The sequence below is a fragment of the Nannobrachium achirus genome (assembly GCF_963921795.1).
Source record: "Nannobrachium achirus genome assembly, chromosome: 9".
Taxonomy (NCBI): Eukaryota; Metazoa; Chordata; class Actinopteri; order Myctophiformes; family Myctophidae; genus Nannobrachium; species Nannobrachium achirus.
This window is the reverse complement of record NC_137818.1, coordinates 50,889,413-50,907,490: the sequence shown is the minus strand read 5'-3', so window position 1 is coordinate 50,907,490 and position 18,078 is coordinate 50,889,413. Positions and strand designations below refer to the sequence as shown.

The 18,078-nt window shown below is 43.0% G+C and overlaps 3 protein-coding genes across 4 annotated transcripts in view; 2 read left to right on the top strand and 1 right to left on the bottom strand.

Moving 5' to 3' along the window:
* Positions 1-1,169, bottom strand: part of ralgapb (Ral GTPase activating protein non-catalytic subunit beta) — a 41,135-nt gene extending 39,966 nt beyond the window's left edge. For both annotated transcript variants that reach the window (XM_080733133.1, XM_080733134.1), the window contains exon 1: positions 1,063-1,169. The gene's annotated coding sequence lies outside the window, so the exon portion shown is untranslated. The remainder of the gene's footprint in view (positions 1-1,062) is intronic.
* Positions 1,170-6,827: 5,658 nt separating this feature from the next.
* LOC308291602 (uncharacterized protein) lies at positions 6,828-10,789 on the top strand. Its single transcript, XM_080733656.1, has 4 exons — positions 6,828-7,353; positions 7,958-8,008; positions 8,352-8,513; positions 9,664-10,789. The coding sequence occupies exons 1-4, from the start codon at positions 6,990-6,992 to the stop codon at positions 9,954-9,956; spliced, it is 870 nt and encodes a 289-aa protein (XP_080589782.1). The 5' UTR covers positions 6,828-6,989; the 3' UTR covers positions 9,957-10,789.
* Positions 10,790-11,258: 469 nt separating this feature from the next.
* On the top strand, positions 11,259-14,110 carry gemin6 (gem (nuclear organelle) associated protein 6). Its single transcript, XM_080733795.1, has 3 exons — positions 11,259-11,581; positions 11,887-11,912; positions 13,102-14,110. Exons 1-3 carry the CDS (start codon positions 11,454-11,456, stop codon positions 13,452-13,454), a joined length of 507 nt encoding a protein of 168 aa, XP_080589921.1. The 5' UTR covers positions 11,259-11,453; the 3' UTR covers positions 13,455-14,110.
* The last annotated feature ends 3,968 nt before the right edge of the window (positions 14,111-18,078 follow it).

The window sequence follows — 18,078 nt, the reverse complement described above, 5'->3', positions numbered from 1 at the left end:
ACACACAGGACACAGGACAGGACTAGTTATTATTTAGGATGTTAAATATCAAATATCTTTAATTCTTCAAAAAGGTATTTGGACAAGTATGAAATGATATTGATATAATATCCATATTATATTGCCCAAACCTATCACTTGTCACCATGAGCATCGAGACTATCATAGATATATGTATTTTATTGAGTCTGACTTTTACGTGTAGATACGAAAGTAAAAGTCAGACTCCTAAAATACATCTATTATACTAGTATTCTTTCTTGGTCAAAGGCTAAGCAACAACAACGATGGGTGAGGTCACAGATAAAGCAAAGATGAGATCACAACAGACTGCACCAGAGACTATGCATACAGTGTTCATATCTGCTGCTATTCTAATCAGATTTTATTGCTATTATTATTTACTAGTTTTAAGTATGGAACCTTGTGTAAACATTTGACATCGCTTTAATTATTAGGACTATCTGACTTGTCTTCTTTACTTGTTTCTTTCTCCATTCTTTACCCCTTTCTTTCTTAAACTTGTGAGCTAAGAAATTCACACACTTCCGTTTTGTGGTTACATCTGTAAACAAACCTGTGATGCGACATAATAAAGTTGAACGTGAAGTCAATGCATTATGTCACTTCATCAGTGCACTCCATGTCAATGCATGCATTATAACGGTGTGTTAAGTTTGTGTTCTCCTGGCTTTAACGCGGTGCAGGAAGCATCTTGCAGCAGCTGATCAACCAGGAAACGTTCATAAAAGTAGCAAGTAGAACATTAGCATTGATCCCATATGCACCGTCCTAATGTATAATGAACGTATAGGCCAGGTTTGGTACTGACTGGACCAACGACACGACGAAAGAAGTGTAATAATAATGAGAATTTAAGGCAAAGAAAACGTTCTATTCTTACCAGCTGCGTCGTATGTCACTGTTGCTATAGAGGTTAGCTAGCGAATTAGCTTCCTCTGGTTGTCATTTCGGTGCTATATTAGCTACGATAGCAACCAGGCTAGCTGTGTGTGTGTGTGTGTGTGTGTGATGTTGTAGACAGAGGGGTGGTGTTTTTACCTGGACGGACTGGAGCTGTTGACATAACAGGTGTGTGATATTCGTTATTATAATGGCTCGCTAGAGTTGTGCTGCGTACAAGTTTACATCCAGGCGGCCTCCATCTTCTTCAACAAGGAGCAGAGCAGGGCGACTGACTGACTGTCACACACCGCACACACACATCACACACTGGTGGAAAACACCTCCTCCGGCAGGGCACTTCAAAGTAAAGGTTTATTTGCAAAAATGTCAACAAAAGACATAACACACACACACAGGCAGTGGTGGAAACTGGAGTCACACGTTTTTACTGCAATGCAATGAAGAAATATCCTGTGACTGTAACAAGTTAAAGACCCAGTGAAATGAAAAATACGTTTTTCACACTTTTAGAGCTTATCCGTGGTAATGGGCATTCCTAACACTAGATGCCAAAATAAACCATTTGGCCATTCTTAATTATTTCCTGTGAACAGAAATTCAAAAAGTGATGACATAGACAGGTCCGCTTGCATATAAATGAACCTTTGATTACATTCACCTGTTTGTTTCCCATTGCTGGCTCGCTCCCATTACTCCGATTTTAAATCCCATCGCCTGAAGGGCTGGTCCCCTCGGATTGGTTCAGAAACACACAGGCTTCTTTTTCAAACTGAAACTTCAAAATAAAATACCCAAAATAGTCATTTCATTGGGTCTTTAAAGTCCAGAATTCTTACTTCAGTAAAAAGACAAAAAAAAAATACAAAAGTATTGGTATCAAAATGTACTTAAAGTACCAAAAGTAGAAAATAATGCATAATGTAATAATTTGTATTGTGAATAAAATGTATACACAAATCATTTGAAAATGCAAGTAGCTCTGCCTGGTCCATAGCATAAGGAGTTTAGGACCAAAGTAGATCGGCTATTTTCAAATGGCCAAACTTGAGTTTAGTTATTTTACCCCACTGAACACAGGCAACAATTTAGCTTTTGTTGTTTTGTTTTTGTTGTACGCGTTGCAGAAAGCACATACATTTACAAATCAATTTCTGTGCTTTTGCACCTGCTCTGAAATGAAACATGAGCATCAGTTTTTAGAGATTGAAGTACTTCTGCTTCCTTCAGTAAAATGCAACACTTTCATTCAGACTTTTGTTGAGAGTCCTTGATTTAATGTTCATCTGATCTCTTTCAACAGGAGCTCAAGTGAATGCAAAGGGGGGTTCCATCCTGGTTCCACCTCATCATGATCTTACCAGTGCTGTTCACATTTGATCCATATGGATGTGTGTTATTTTGTTCATGTTTCCCCAGAGGAAACATATTGTTGCCCTAATACTTTTTTGGTGTGAGAAAACCTCATCAAGAGCGCCGTTTCAAGTTCCAAGCCGAACTGACAAAGTCATACAGTAGGCTATATAGTCATTGGTAACCTGTCAGTAGGCTAATGCAGTCCAACTTACACAGCTGCTAGTTTTGATATTCAAAACATTCTGGGTGGTTAAATTGATTATCCACAAGCAATAAAGAACACAATACTTAAATAATACAAGAGATTATACCCTAAAATCAGCAAAGGTGTATTAATGAATGCATGGTTGGGCTGAACTGCAAATCTTTGGCCCTTGTCCCTTGAGACAAACTGATTAGAGTAATGTCTGGCTCAAAAAAATAAGCAAATGAAATATGTGTACAGAATTAGTATTATTTATTTGTCTCCGAAAAACAGAATCTCTTTTATGAACAACACTGCATTGAGTGCAACACAACCATAAAGGCCAACAGGAGTGTAAAACTATTGATCTCTCAAGCAAATTACTACTATTTGGCCTCACCCCTCACTATCTTTGTTTTATTTGTAAAAATGTGTAAGTAGCGGATCTCATAATGTGGCACGATGCGACAGATTGCGAGCTTGTAGAATGTAGATAGTTGATTTTCAAATGGCCCAAATGTATATAGAGCGGCATAACGTTATCACGTTCCTGGCATCCCATGTGTTAAGGCCCCCCGCCCCCCCCCCCCCCCCCCCTGGGCATGATTTGCAGGCCCTACATGCCCGGCAGCTCTACGATTGGCTGTTGATTGAACCGATGCCAGCCTAGTCTTGTTGTAGCGCCTAAACATGTGCCAGGCTGTGGAGACTTTGGCTGGATCGTTTTTATTTTTTTGGTAGGCTTTTCCTGTAGCCACTACTGCAACAGTCAAAGATGAGTCGCTGCTGACCTTGGCTAGCATGTCCTCATACATTTTGGCAAGTACTGCTGCAGCTTGATGTGATGCTGGAAAATAACACAACATCAATTAATATAAAGTAATGGCTTATTCACAACAAAATCTATACTTTTAGAAGTCAGAGTAGAGTAATTAGGTTATCACTGCACTACAGGTCTAAATGTTGAAATAGTGCATTCTGACTGATTACCATCTTCTGAAGCAGCCGCTTCAGCATCGTCTTCTGAAACCATCACCTACACACTGCATCATCTCTGCATCTCTTCTCTGAAAATGAAGCAAAACACACACACACACACACACACACACACACACACACACACACACACACACGCACACACACACACACACACACACACACACACACACACACACACACACACACACACACACACAGTGCCTAGCCTGGCTCCAGCCCAATGAGCCCATAGACCCCACCCACTCTCAGAGTGGACTGCTTCTCTGGTCTGGTGTTGTGTTCAAAATCTGCAGTTATCTGTCTGAAATGGCGGCTCCTCCAATGAGCGCAGGGGGTGGGGGATGAGTCTAACGAATAACCAATCCGCGCTAAACAGTTGAAATGATTACATTTTAGGAAACACACACACACACACACACACACACACACACACACACACACACACACACACACACACACACACACACACACACACACACACACACACACACACACACACACACACACACACACACACTTCACCAAGCTGTTGATGACATGTTTCTGTGTGGAAGCAATGTTGTGCCCACGGATGAAGCCACAAGTAGGCGGATCTGCTCATCTCTAGTGATTGGTTTTTGTCAGACAGGGAACAATGTCAGACTCAAGCTTCAGCTGCAAAAGACCGTCACCAAGTGACCAATAATAATACAATGCATCACCTAAAATGTCTTTTAAAGACCTAGTGAAATCAAAAATAAGTTTTTCACACTTTAGAGCATATCTGTAGTAATAATATGGCTATACCTAACTAGCCTGATTTCAGACTAAGCTGACGCTTGAGTCTGACACTGTGCCCCGTCTGAATGATTTACGGGGAGGGACTTTTGTGCGAGCGTGCACGCTCATGCGCGCGTGCGTGTGCCTGCCTGCCTGGTGTGTGAACTTCGTTTGAATTGTTTCAACTGCTGCGCGGATTGGATATTCGTTAAACCCACCCCCACCCCCTGCGCTCATTGGAAAGCCGCAATTTCGGGTTGCTAAACTGCCGATTCATTTACTCAGCTCCAGACCAGAGAAACAGTCCACTCTGAGAGTGGGCGGGGTCTATGGGCTGGAACCAGGCTAATACCTAACAGGCAAAAAAAGTAAAACAAACAAAAACAAAAACGTAATGTGTGATGACGCACGTTATCGCTATTCACGAAGTCAGAATGACCGACAGGTGCCTGTGTCAATCAACTTCAAATTCATCTACTCCCCGCGAGCCGCTGGTTCGCATGGCTCCCCCCTTCCCCCTCCGCCCCGTTCGTCCTTTCCGCACAGCCGAGCCAGTGTGTTGTGCTGGCTTGCCTCCGGTTCAGTCAATCACAAGCCGCGGTCGACATCTTATCTACTATGATCACAAATTTGTTTCCGTAGCCGCTGCCTTGTCAGTCTATGGGAGAGGCGCTGTGATACTGAGCGCCAATCGTCAGCCCGCCTGTCTTTACATATTAATGTCTTCAATGAGTTATGGCCCGCCTACTTTTTGACCATAAAATCACATTCCTTCGAGCGCTACAGTATGTCCCTCCTTTCTGGACCGTTTCACGAGGAACTGCTTCACCATAAGGTACTGTAGTAGTGTAAAACTTCCGTTGCAGTCCGCCTTTAAAATATGATGACAAAATTTAAGTTACACCTAGGGATGTGCATAAATTACCTTAACCAATTGAACCCCAGGATCCATTATTCGAACCAAAAATTTGCAGATCTACAAGTTCACAGTGTAGTGCCTCACATTGTTGTGAGGATGTAGAACAGCTATTTTTGGCAAAGAGATTTGGTTTAGACCAAAAAGGCAAACATCTACAAGGTCAACGTCTAGATGTGCCGTTTTTACTCACTGTACAACAAAATATGTAGGGATTTATTTAATGTTGAATATAATTTATATCTACTTACTACCAGTTGTGAAGATAAACTCATCTTCACAGCTCAGTGCCTATGCCAGTTGATGTTGTGATCGTTGCAGATGCTCACTATTGTGGGGAAGGCAGGCACATGTGGATCCGAGCATCTGGGGAGACATTTTAGACAAACATGTTCTTCACTGCGTAACAAAATTGTGAATTGTGTGTATATGTGTATATATATATATATATATATATATATATGAACACTGTCTATAACTATAGCCTATAACTATAACTACTGTTCACCATTGTATTTTTTTAAGTTGGTGTGAACTTTGCCATCCACTTGACTTTTTTCAAAACTATATCTTTAGTTTTACATACTGTATAGAGCTCAGTGTGAATTGACCCTTTGAATAACTTTGTTTTTCAGTCTGTTGTCTCAGTCTCTGCTATAACCAGTAAGACTCCCTAATCGGGAGATAAGCGACCGTAGGTCTCGCTAGAAGAGGGCCATGTGAGAAATGAGGGGTGGGGTCTCTGCGTTGCCTTGGCGGACGAATAGGTACCGGCCCCGGCTCTCCCGGACGCTCCTAGGCCAAGTTAGGGCATTTTATGTGAGCTGCAGTGGAGGGGGTCCTCCACTGGGGGGCGCCACCACTTTTGCATCCGTTCTGGAGCACCAGGAGTGGGTGGTCCCCAGGAATTCCCTGTGAGCAGCCCCGTGGGGGTGGTCATTTGGTCATTTTTGCACATTTGGTATTTTTTTTTACACCTGGGGGTCCCCCAGGGACCTGGGGGTCCCCCTGGAACTCCGGGGGTCCTTGGAGGTTGTAGTTTGGCAGGCAAGGAGTTTGTGTGGAAATTTTGGCATGGATCGGGCCAACGGTGGCCGAGATATGAGTAGGGGGAAAGTGTGACGTGTATGTGGTGATTGTTTTTACACCTGGGGGTCCCCCAGGGACCTGGGGGTCCCTGGAACTCCGGGGGTCCTTGGAGGTTGTAGTTTGGCAGGCAAGGAGTTTGTGTGGAAATTTTGGCATGGATCGGGGCAACGGTTGTGGAGATATGAGCAGGGCAAAAGTGTGACTCACTGACAGAGACAGCCCGTGGAGCTTTTGATAGTAAATGCGACCTACGGTCGCAACTACAGTAGGCTATAGCACTTATTATGATCATATCATTATTTTATTATAAAATGTTAATGAATACACATGTTAAGAGTGAGACAAACAGGCAAGGTTAACGCAAATGTTAATTGAACTAACATGGGCAACTCTAGCAGGGGCCAGGTTATTGTAAAATATATTAATTTACCGTTCTATTTCAGGAGAAGGCATTACTGAGGCTGAGGGGACCAAGACATAGGACCAAGAAGGGATTGGGAATCTGCAACGCTTCCGTGTGCATCCCTTCCATGTGTCAGTTGGTAGGCCAATCAGAGGCAGGTGGGGGCGTATTTTTCGCTGAGACAGTGTGACGTAAAGAAACCGAAAGTTTCTGTGTTTATTTTTCCTGGGAAGCTAACCTCGCCTCACCAGGCTTTCCTGAGAACTGGGAAGCTAGCTGAATAGCTGATATCTGAGTCCAGCCTTAGTTTATAAATATAGCTGCTCGGTCGGTCCAGACCAGACCGTCCAGTCACCACCATGGCACCGTTCTGCCCTCCCGATCCGTTCCTGGACAAAGCAGGCTCTCCCCCGCCGGTACCGTGGGCCCAGTGGTTCAGTGATTTCAGCCTGTATTTGGACACGGAAGACCCCTATCCGGGGGAGGACAGGGCAACCACACTGATGCGATACCTGGGCGATGAAGGACGCAGAATTGTGCTGAGACTCCTCCAGATCCATAACAGTGGGCGTCGGACTCGAACCAGAACGTACCAGGACCTGGTGTCCGTTCTCACCGCGCACTACCTTGACGAGATTGACGACACAGAGAGACAGGCAGACGAACAGAGAGAGAGAGAGACTGCCGCGAGCGGCGAGAGAGAGAGACAGAAGAAGATAAAACGTAAGAAGAACACATGATAAAATAAACACACACTCGTTGATCTGTAGGCCTACTAACAATTACGATTTGTTTGTTGTTGATATTTCCTGCCGTATCTATAATCTACTCTACTGTGTTTTATTTGTCTGTCATTCAATGTTATATAATATGACCCCAACAAGCCCAAAAGCTTTGTCGAGTTGTTGATCCTTTTAGTTGACTTTGTACCAGTGAATTGTACTGTCATGAAACTTAACTGTACCTTTTCCTATGCAAACTTCTAAGTGTGTGTGCGTGTGTGTGTGTGTGTGTGTGTGTGTGTGTGTGTGTGTGTGTGTTTGTGTGTGTGTGTGTGTGTGTGTGTGTGTGTGTGTGTGATTTATACAAAACATTAGATGTTTATACATTTCAGTGTAGATTCATTAACATGCCACTTATATAATCATATATTTTCATAATGAACATTTGCATGTCAATTCTTGTTATACAAATTATATATAGGTCCCTATCAAAAATCTAGCTAATCTTTGATCTGAAATCAAGATTTTGAAATATAAGTAGACATATATATATATATATATATATATATTCTAATTATTATTATATTTTCTCTTTCCTTTTACAGGCAATATTCTCATTTCTGCAGCGGCAGTGGGTGGAGCTCTCGTCTGTGGAGGTAAGAGAAGACAGATCTCATGTTCCATAGACCATATTCACATGGCGGCCATGTTTGAAATTTCCAATCAGGATGAATATGAAAGAAATTGGGGCAGAGGTTCTTCTCTGGCATCTAGGGAGTGTGCATGCACTCTTTGATGGGGCCAACAGAGCCAGAGATGAGATGTTCACAAATGGAACGACGGACGGACAGACAAATGGGCACACACGGACAGACAGGGGAAAAACGAAAAAACAAGGCCTTCATGAAATTCCTGCCCTGCCTTCTGTATATTAATCTGTTGAAAATTTTCAGAAATAGCTGATATTTTTTAAAATGCTATTTCTGGTCTCTGTTACAGTCGGTGCTGTGGTCGCAGCTCCCTTCGTCCTGGCAGGAGTCGGGTTCACGTCCGCCGGAATTGCCGCCGGCTCATTCGCCGCCAGTATGATGTCATCAGCCGCCATAGCCAGTGGGGGAGGAGTGGCGGCAGGAAGTCTGGTGGCCGTTCTTCAATCAGCAGGTAGCTGAGAAATTATATATAGACGGGACATTGCATATTAATTTAATGAACAATACATATAATGTAACTACACCGGATTATCCCCACAGAAGGAAAAGAGCATACATAAATACAAGAACAGTGGTACAAAACGAGTACAAAAGGTGCAAACTATATATATTTTTAAGGCTATGTTTTTGTTTGACCTTGCTCATGTATTATTGCACTAAGAAAATGGCAGTGTTTTAGAGGGCAATAGGTATATATTTGTATTACACTAAAGCAGGGGGTTTCAACTGATTTTCACCTAGAGACCAACTATGACCAAACTGGGGACCACCACCACTATTGTGTCAGTGGGTCCATCATAGACCCACCTGACACAATAGTGTCAGTTTTCAAAGCATTTTATTACCAATAAAGAGCATGGATATTGTCTGGCAAGAAGCACAATTTTGTTGTATATAGCTACCTACATTTGAATACAACTATTCTTTACCTGGACCAAGCAGGACAGCTCAAGTCCTCTCTCAAAATATAATATCTGAATGCATGGCCAGGGACCACCTGCTGCAATACCTCCAGTCCACCTGTTGAAAACCCATGTACTAAAGCATACATGGGCAACTGGCGGCCCGGGGGCCACATGCGGCCCCCACGTTCACTTAATGAGGCCCGCAGGTTAATACTGGAATACCGATATATTATTGAATTCAGCTGTTACAATTCCAAACATGACCTGCTTTAATTCCTTCAGTCTATAGCATAGTAGTAGCATAGTATTAAAATGTGTGTTTTTATTTTATTTCAAATGTATGTATTTGTAGTTCATAAAGTTAACATGAGTATATAACTAAATGTGTTTGAAATTAATTCAAAATATTACATTTCAGGATTCCAATTAAAAAATAACAAAACATTATTCAGGATTCCAATTCAAAAGAAGCAAAAATAGCCGATCTACAAGCTCAAAACGCATCGCAGCGCAATGCGTTTTGAGCTTGAAGATCTGCTATTTTTGCTTCTTTTGAATGAGATACTAGAATGACAAAGTAGGACGTAGCGATTTGCAATGTGGCCCTCTGGAGTGAAGTTGGAAATATAGTGGCCCTCTCCATCATCAAAGTTGCCCACCCCTGTACTAAAGGGAACTGTCCTTTTCTCTATTCAGGTGCCGTGGGTCTGACAGCGGGGGCGTCGGCCATGGTCGCCGGGGCTGGAGCAGCGGTGGGCGGGGCAGCAGTGGCCGGTGTCGTAGCAGGCGGCGCTGCATTGGCGGACAGAGCTGAGGGGGGCGGAGCAGGGGGGTCCGGGGCTGAAACCAAACTGTTGAGTCTGGACCCTACGGATGAAGAGAAGGAAGATACCAAACTGTTGAGTCTGGACCCTACGGATGAAGAGAAGGAAGATACCAAACTATTGAGTCTGGACCCTACGGATGAAGAGAAGGAAGATAAAGTCTAGAAAGGGTATTGAACCCCTCTGGTGCTCAATGTCGGTCCCAGGGACCACAGGGTCTAAATGGACGCGTGGGTATTACTTAACCACATGAACGGCTAGTGTCCATATACACCGATTTCCTGAGCAACACCTTGGAGAGGGTGTCATCGTAGCTGCGGTTTCAACCCTGCGTACAACCAGGGAAATCAATACAAAACACGCATGGCTACCCAAGGCTGCATGCTAACATTAGGAGTGAGTAGCTAACTAAAGGTTTCAATAACCTGCTGTGCTGTTCCTTGTGGGAACAAAGTCCTTTAGGTTGATATTTTGTATCCACTTCTGGCGAAGATCTTTGTAACTCCTCGTGGTGCATCAACAGACTAGAGCGACGCTGCAGCCATGGCTAACTGCGCCCTCTACCTGGGAGTGCTCAGGAAAACGGTCTATACTGGGGTGAACATTCGGCGATGAGAGCTTGTAGATTGGCTATTTTTGGCAAGGGGATTTGGTGAAGAGGGAATAAAGGGAAGTGACCAAAATACATTGGTCAATGAGGTATATGTTACAGGTCATTTAAGTATATAAGTATTTGATTAATTTAAACTGCTGATTGTTCATAAACTTCTCAATTAAAACATGGTTGATTGTGAGAACATTTCTGTTTGAGTTTCTCCAATGATCCCACATTGTCTCATGATTCATGAACCGAAACCTTTTCTTTATAAATAATGACATTTATTATTTCCTTTGCCTTTTAGTGTGAGAGCTCTATAATGTCAGACATGTATCTTGTACTATCAAAGTTCAAACTCAGTGATGCACACTAATAAACGGCAGCCTCTTTCTGTACTAAATATTGTGTCATACCATACTTTTTTGGCATCTATGAATGAATTCCATAAGAGATGGATGGCAATAATACACAGATAAGAGTACAAAAAGTACAGAAAGATATGCATATATATGTGTGTGTGTGTGTGTGTGTGTGTGTGTGTGTGTGTGTGTGTGTGTGTGTGTGTGTGTGTGTGTGTGTGTGTGTGTGTGTGTGTGTGTGTGTGTACACACATACACAGAGAGAGATATTTAAACTGCTATAGGCCTACTCCTAGTGTACTTATTTTTGTTCAAGAATCTGCTTGAAAAGCCACACGTCCTCAGAAACCATAGCCGATTCCAGATTTTGCACCAGTCATTTTATATTTAATTTTTGCAAAAGAAAAGGAGGAACTATTCGGACGCTGACACGTTTCTTCCGGGTGCATTTCACCGACACACCATCGGTCCCACACTAAAATAAGGTGTGTTCACTGTTCAGAGCATCGCTGACGTTTCTTTCATCTTGTTGAATCAGATTGAATTAGGTTTCATATTCGTATTACAATTCATATGGGTGGCAGTGACAGCAGTACTGTGCGACTGGATGAAGAGAGTTAATTGCTTATTGTCCATTTCACCCAGTTGACGGTGGATCCGTTTAATTTCATATTGTATTCTAGTTGATAGGCCACTGCAGCAGTCATGTGCGTGTGGATGCACATGACGCCTTTAGAATGGTCAGAATATTTACATAAAGAGGTGAAAGTTCGGGCGACAGACAGACAGGATCACCTGGGCTGGATGTTCACCGTGGACCCCGTATCAGCCAGGTAAAACATCATGTTATTGTTATGGGATGGAGAGCTAATAGGCCTGACATGACTGTCATGCCATGGCTGGGCAAATATGAAATGGCTATTTTCCCACCAAAGTGTGAAAACGTAAGGAATAAAAAGTATGCTTTGGGAAATGGCCTGAAATATAAAATATAGTCTACTACATGATTTGAATATGCATGGTACATCATTATCAGACAAAACATTAAAAAAAAATACCCTTAAACTTGAACTAGTTGTATTAGTTTCTCAGTGAAAGAAGAATAAAAACTAACTACTGTTATGTCTCCTCTCAACAGTGTTGTGCTGGTCAACTTTCAGGAAGGTATGAATGATGGATTTATATTATTTTGTGTGTGTGTGTGTGTGTGTGGGGGGGGGGGGGGTCGATCTGTCCTGGCTCCTGGGCTAATCTCGCAAAAATATCAGTGCCAAATTTCTTTGCACGCTAACAACTCATAATTAAATATTTAAACTATTAAACTAACATTTTAAACTACTATTTTACAAAGAAAGTCAAAGGCAGTCGGATCGGGCTGAAACCTCACCCAATATGGAGTGACTGTCTGACATCATCACTCATCAATGTGAGATATTATCCAGAGTAGCTCAGATGACCCATGGTGGTTGGATCGGGCTGAAACCTTCATCAACATGATATTTGAGATCCAAATCTATGACCCTAGCTCAAACATGGATGGAAACCCATGTTCGGGAAATGTTCCAGCGGATCGGACAGCCCTGGATCCTACTAGGTCCCTGGTTCTCAACGTGGGGTTCAGCGACCAAAAGAGGTCCAGATGGACTCTTGCAGGTCTGTAACTCTTGAGGGTGTATGAAGGGAACCAAATGGACCCTTATGGATCCATTTGGTTCCATTTGTATACCCTCGTAGTTAAAATAGCACAGGATTTTACAGCTTAGATTGGAGTCCTAGAGATAAAGAATAGCATCATAACGGGATCCGTGGCCTAATGCTTATCAAACTGGGTGTCCTTGAAATTATAAAGGTTAAGCACTATTAGATCATATCTAACATTTGGTGGAGTGTTGCATCACCAACACGTGTTGTCAGCTTTTAGATCAGTTCTTTTGGGCAAGCGGCACCATAGTACTACGGAGTAGTAGTTTAGACTTTAGGTCAGGGGTGCCCAAAAGGTAGATCGTGATCTACCAGATAGATCACAGAGGTTGTGCAGGTAGACCACATGGTATGCCCCTCTTTTTGGCATCTGTCACTTGAATTCGAAAACCTATTCCTCACAGAATGGGATGAAGACTTTTTTCCCCACTATTTCCCATTCCAAGTACTGTTTGTCTTATACAGTATTTAACGCCAAATCCCTCCAAATCCCCCTCAGGTAAAACATTTTTGGGTGGGTACTGGGTAGATCATGATGAGCTGGTCATTTTAAAAGTACCTCTCAGGTCAAAAACGTTTGGGCACCCCTGCTTTAGGTAGTCTTAGCAACACATGATCCCTACATCTATGCTTGACTGAATGTCTCCAACAGGTGGAGGTGCCTCTGTGTCAGTGGTGATGGGCCATGCTGTGGAGCAGGTGGAGGTCATTGGCGAGGGAGATGAGGAGGTGCGCGAGCGCCTCCGCACCGCCTTCCTTGGAGAGGCGGCGGGGGAGACGCTGAGCGGCGAGGAGCTCCGCAGGAGGAAGCAGAGCGTTCGGGCGTGGCTGGAGAAGAACCGGGTCCCGGTGGAGGAGGTGACAGGGGAGCAGGAGGTGCTCAAGGTCGCCAACGTGCTGACGGTGGCGCCGCCCTACAGAACGGAGGACTGCAGCAGCAGCAACGAGATCATCCTGGCCCGCATCCAAAACCTGATGGACAACAACCCTGACAGGACGGTATAGAGCTGTGACCCCCATAGTATGGGTCCAGTTGGTTCCATTTGTATGCTCTCACAGTTTACAGACCTGTCCATTGGAACCCCATCAAGGAATCCCGAGGGTCCATGGACTCCACTTTGGCCCCTTTTCCACCAAAAGAACTTTGGTTCTGGGACTGGTTCCGTTTTAGATTCGGATTAGTACGGAACCAGTAGCCAATTTTTGGTTTCAGTTCCGAACCAACTTTAAGGGTTCTGAACCAATTCATTTTTAGTGGAAACACTCTGAAGGCAGGAAAAAATAACTGAATCGGTTCTACCCTGTTGGAAAAGGGGCCTTTGAGAACCATTGGGATAGTGATAATAAGACAATTAAATAGATGGTCACACAGCTCCACCTGCTGACCAGTGATGGATTTACAGCTGTTGTCACTGGCTTATCAGCAAACAGGGTTCTTTACTGCCCAGTAAACCAGATCAGTGACACATTATTACATGTTCCAGTTTGGGGTTGACTGGGTTGTGTTCCTGCCCCAACAGAGAGACAAACGGCAGGAGCTACTTTGTGTTTTAAACTTCACAGATCATGAATCACAGATTAGTTATTGGATGGATTATTTTGATTAAATTCTGATTGTTTTTCTGTCTGTATTTTCCCAATAAATTAACGTGTTAACTTTATGTGTTTGTGGAGATGCAACTGAATCCTACCTGGGGTCTTCATAGAGCAGTCTAGAGATAATACTGGCTGTCTCATAGGGCTGCACGATATTAGGAAAACATGCAATAAGCGATAACATGTCTTCCTGCCTTGGGTTTGAAGTTAACAGCACAATCACAGACAATGTATAGCCTACTATATGCATGCATACACTGATTAAAGAAGAATGAAGTGGATTATATATCCATTCCAATAAGATGGTTTTACTGAAAACATTCCACCTGGCTGCTATTGATAATGAATATACCTGTGTATATATATGTATACCGCCACCTTAATAATAATAGTTTCTCACCGTTCTCCTTAAAACAAATCTTTGAATCTAGACATCTTTTATACCTGGATTGTTGAAATTTATATAAACGTGAAAACAAGTGAAAACAAGTCACAAGTCATCTTGTGATATGTAAAAGTAGAGTTCATGTTGATATTGTGATTATATATTGTGCAGCCCAGTATACAGTAGATAAGCCTACACATAACTACCTGGTCGTACCATGTGTCACTGTGTTCACATCCATCATTAGTAGACCATTGGTTAAACTCAACTACTGTGGGCAGCAAATAGGCAAACAAGATCTGATCCAAATTCAAGTGTGTCTGAACTAGTGGGTGATAAACTGATTGCCCGTGTTCAACTGGCCTCTAAGCTTGACAGAATGAATGTTGATAGGTCGACCAAATAGCGCGTAATCTGCGTATTCATGTGTGAATACAGGGTCAGTAGCCTACTGTTGTGTTGATGACACCAAGAAGACAGTTGTTCCCTTGTTTCTTTTTGTCACTTTTTTTTACATAAGCATAGTCAAACCAGAGAGAAATACAATGAGAAGCACAGAGAGAAACTCGCCCCACACTCACACACACACACACACACACACACACACAAAAGTCCCTTTATAATATCACTGGCCTTGTATAACATTCAGTATATACTATGAATATTACTACTACTTTGAATATTGATTGATGTACTTATCCTTTTCATGTAAAATTGATGTAAACATCCTTTGTTTGCAGAGGTTTAAACTATTCTTCGCTGTAATTGTTGTTGCGACCGTAGGTCACAGTTTACTATCAGAAACGTCACAACACAGCTTGTCCATCTCCGTCCGGGCGGACACCTGACATTGTGCTTCCCCTGACACATAACTGTGACATCACAGGTGACAGGTAAGGTGATGTCAGATACTCAGAGCAGAGATCTCCATATATGGGCATAAACAGGTGACATCATAGTGTTAGGGATCTCCATATGTGGGCATAAAAGGGATTGTATCTCAGATGATGCCCTGTTAGAGAGATCCCTGTGATGCCAGGGGGAACAAATCCCTTTCTGCCCATATACAGTACTGTATGAAGATACCTGATGTCCACATCACTGTGACATCACTGTGACTCAGACTCATCAAGAATGGTATAAATTAGCAATGACTGAATGAAAATGTACCTGTTCTGACATCCTTCAAGACTCTAAGTTGATCCCATGCCAAAGCGAAAGTTGATCCCATGCCAAAGAGCTGTCAAGCACCGCCGCGTGAACACAGAGCAGGGACACCAGCCACCCATGTCCATGCCTGCATGCTCCTGTGTCCCAGGGGAGACTGCCGACGAGTGGCGCCGCTGGCGTTCTCCATTATGTAAAAGTCCATATATGGGTATTCCCCAGAATCCCTTTTATGACCATATACCGGTATGTCATCGATATACATCACTGGCCAGATGGCAGACATGGCACGACCTCGCGAGGTCGCTTGTCGCCCTGAGGCGTCTTACTGGTACTATTTTCAGTTTAAGGGTACAGTATGGGCATAGGACATCAGGGATCTTCATATGGGCATAAAAGGGACACAGGTAGACTGACAGATACAAAGGCAAGGCAAGTGTATTTATAGAGCACCTTTCATACACCAAGGTAATTCAAAGAATAAAATACATTCAGAGTGCAACAATGCACTTTAGAATATATTAGAAATATACAAAACAATAATAATAATAAAAATATAATAGATACAATTAAAATAAGAAAAGAGTATATAAATCATGGGGTGGAGTAAGCAATGTTAAATAAATGTTAAAAACAGCTATGTTTGGGGGTTGTCTGATGTAACCTGGAATAATTGTTCCAGGTTTGTGGTGCATAGTGGCGAAAGGCTGCTTCACCATGTTTTGTTCCAACTGTGAACAATTAGCAGGCCGGCACCAGATGACCTAAGGGTGCTATGGGGATATGGCTTCAGCATGTCTAAGATGTAGCTGCATGGGCCCAGAGCCACATAGACATTTATAGACGAGTAACAAATGTGTGGCAGTAACAAAACAATACAAAGATCTCCATATACAAAAGGGAAGAGACAGGCAGGTACAACGGGTACTATAATTAGACTCAGACATATTGGTCAGATCGGCAGTGCAACAACAACTCTGGATGCATAGTATAAATAGACATGCCTCGCCTTGCCTGGCTTCATCATTATTTCCTTCATTTATTTAACATCAGACTATGAATAATAGCGTTGCCAGTGGCTCTGTGGCTACAAAGCCACTTTTGATCTGTTAGCATCTGAAACAGTCCATGGTTAAGAGGTGGCCCTGATCTTTCATAGGTCTTTTTAAGGCTTTGCTTACAGGATTTGTTGCAACTTGCATTATATGACCTGGAGAGAGGGAAGCTCACATTCGCTGATGAGTGAATCAGCGAATGTGAGCATTCTCCACCCAGGTCCATATAGTACAACCCTCTGCATGGGAGAGTATCTTTCGCAGGGTCAGTACAGTTTCCACATGGGCAGTGGTGCAGCCTCTGTAGAGGGCCTGTGGGACATTGGGGCCATACAAACCTTCTTCAGTCACCTGAGATAATAGCTGTGTCTTCCTCAGCTATTGGTCGGTATGTACTGTATGTCCCAGGTGAACTTTTCAGCCATCATGTCACATCTCAGTGCAAAACCGCAATTCTACTTTTAGAAGTTGGGGAGCAGCTCTCCTGCACTTCCTGTACACCACAGCATTCCATTGTATCTTCTTCCTCCTCATACCCCCCCCTTGAGGAATAGGATTTTGTGTGTCTCACGCTCATTGACTGACAGTTGAGCTCATTTCGTGACAGTTAGTTACAGTAGGCTATTTTAGCAAACAACATTGAGAGCATGACTGCCCAAACTCGATACTGACATGTTTCTTCCTTGTGCCTTAACCTCAACCTGTGACTTTCCAGTAAGCGACTCGCCCTTCTCGACATTGAAGTTTTTCTTCCTCGTGCCTTCCCCTCAAACTGTGACTTGATCTGACACGATTCTTTTCCTGATGAATTTATCCGCTCAGCCAGCAGGCAGGCTCTATTGTAAAAATCGCAGTACTTGTGCAGGAAACCGGGTTCAAATCCTGTGTAGAAGAGGAAAGTTACATAGTGCAGCGTTAATGATAATTGTCTCAACACCAAATTTGGGTTCAGTTGAAACCCGTTTAGAATCACTCATCAATCAGAATCAGAATCAGAATAAATGTTATTCGTCACTTTCTCCATATACTTACATACATACAGAAAATGAAATATCGTTCCCCCTCAGTCACTTGCACTTGCAGTGCAACATAAAAGCATACATAAAAGGTCCTAAAACTAAGAACAGCATAAACAATATAAAAATCCCCAATACAGTATGTATGTGACGTGCAATTCATCTAAAACGTTATTCATCTAAAAGGTACCAACACTCACATACTGTATACTGTTGGTAAAGTGCCATGGTGCAAAACGTTACCAGCACAGTCTTAGTAAAGTGCTGTTGTGAATTTCAAAAGTGCAATCATGTCCAGTCGAATCAGTTTAGGTCAGTTGGCCTGGGGGGAGGGGGGATAGGCAGGGGGTGCAGTGTATTGACAGTTCTCACTGCACTTGGGAAGCTAGCTATTCCGCATCCTACTCGTT

Coding starts and splice junctions, on each gene's coding strand:
- LOC308291602 (XM_080733656.1), top strand. CDS start 6,990: ATGGCACCGTTCTGCCCTCCCGATCCGTTCCTGGACAAAGCAGGCTCT. Junction 8,009..8,351: donor TGGAGCTCTCGTCTGTGGAG/GTAAGAGAAGAC, acceptor TCTCTGTTACAG/TCGGTGCTGTGGTCGCAGCT. Junction 8,514..9,663: donor GGCCGTTCTTCAATCAGCAG/GTAGCTGAGAAA, acceptor TTCTCTATTCAG/GTGCCGTGGGTCTGACAGCG.
- gemin6 (XM_080733795.1), top strand. CDS start 11,454: ATGTGCGTGTGGATGCACATGACGCCTTTAGAATGGTCAGAATATTTA. Junction 11,582..11,886: donor GTGGACCCCGTATCAGCCAG/GTAAAACATCAT, acceptor TCCTCTCAACAG/TGTTGTGCTGGTCAACTTTC. Junction 11,913..13,101: donor GCTGGTCAACTTTCAGGAAG/GTATGAATGATG, acceptor TGTCTCCAACAG/GTGGAGGTGCCTCTGTGTCA.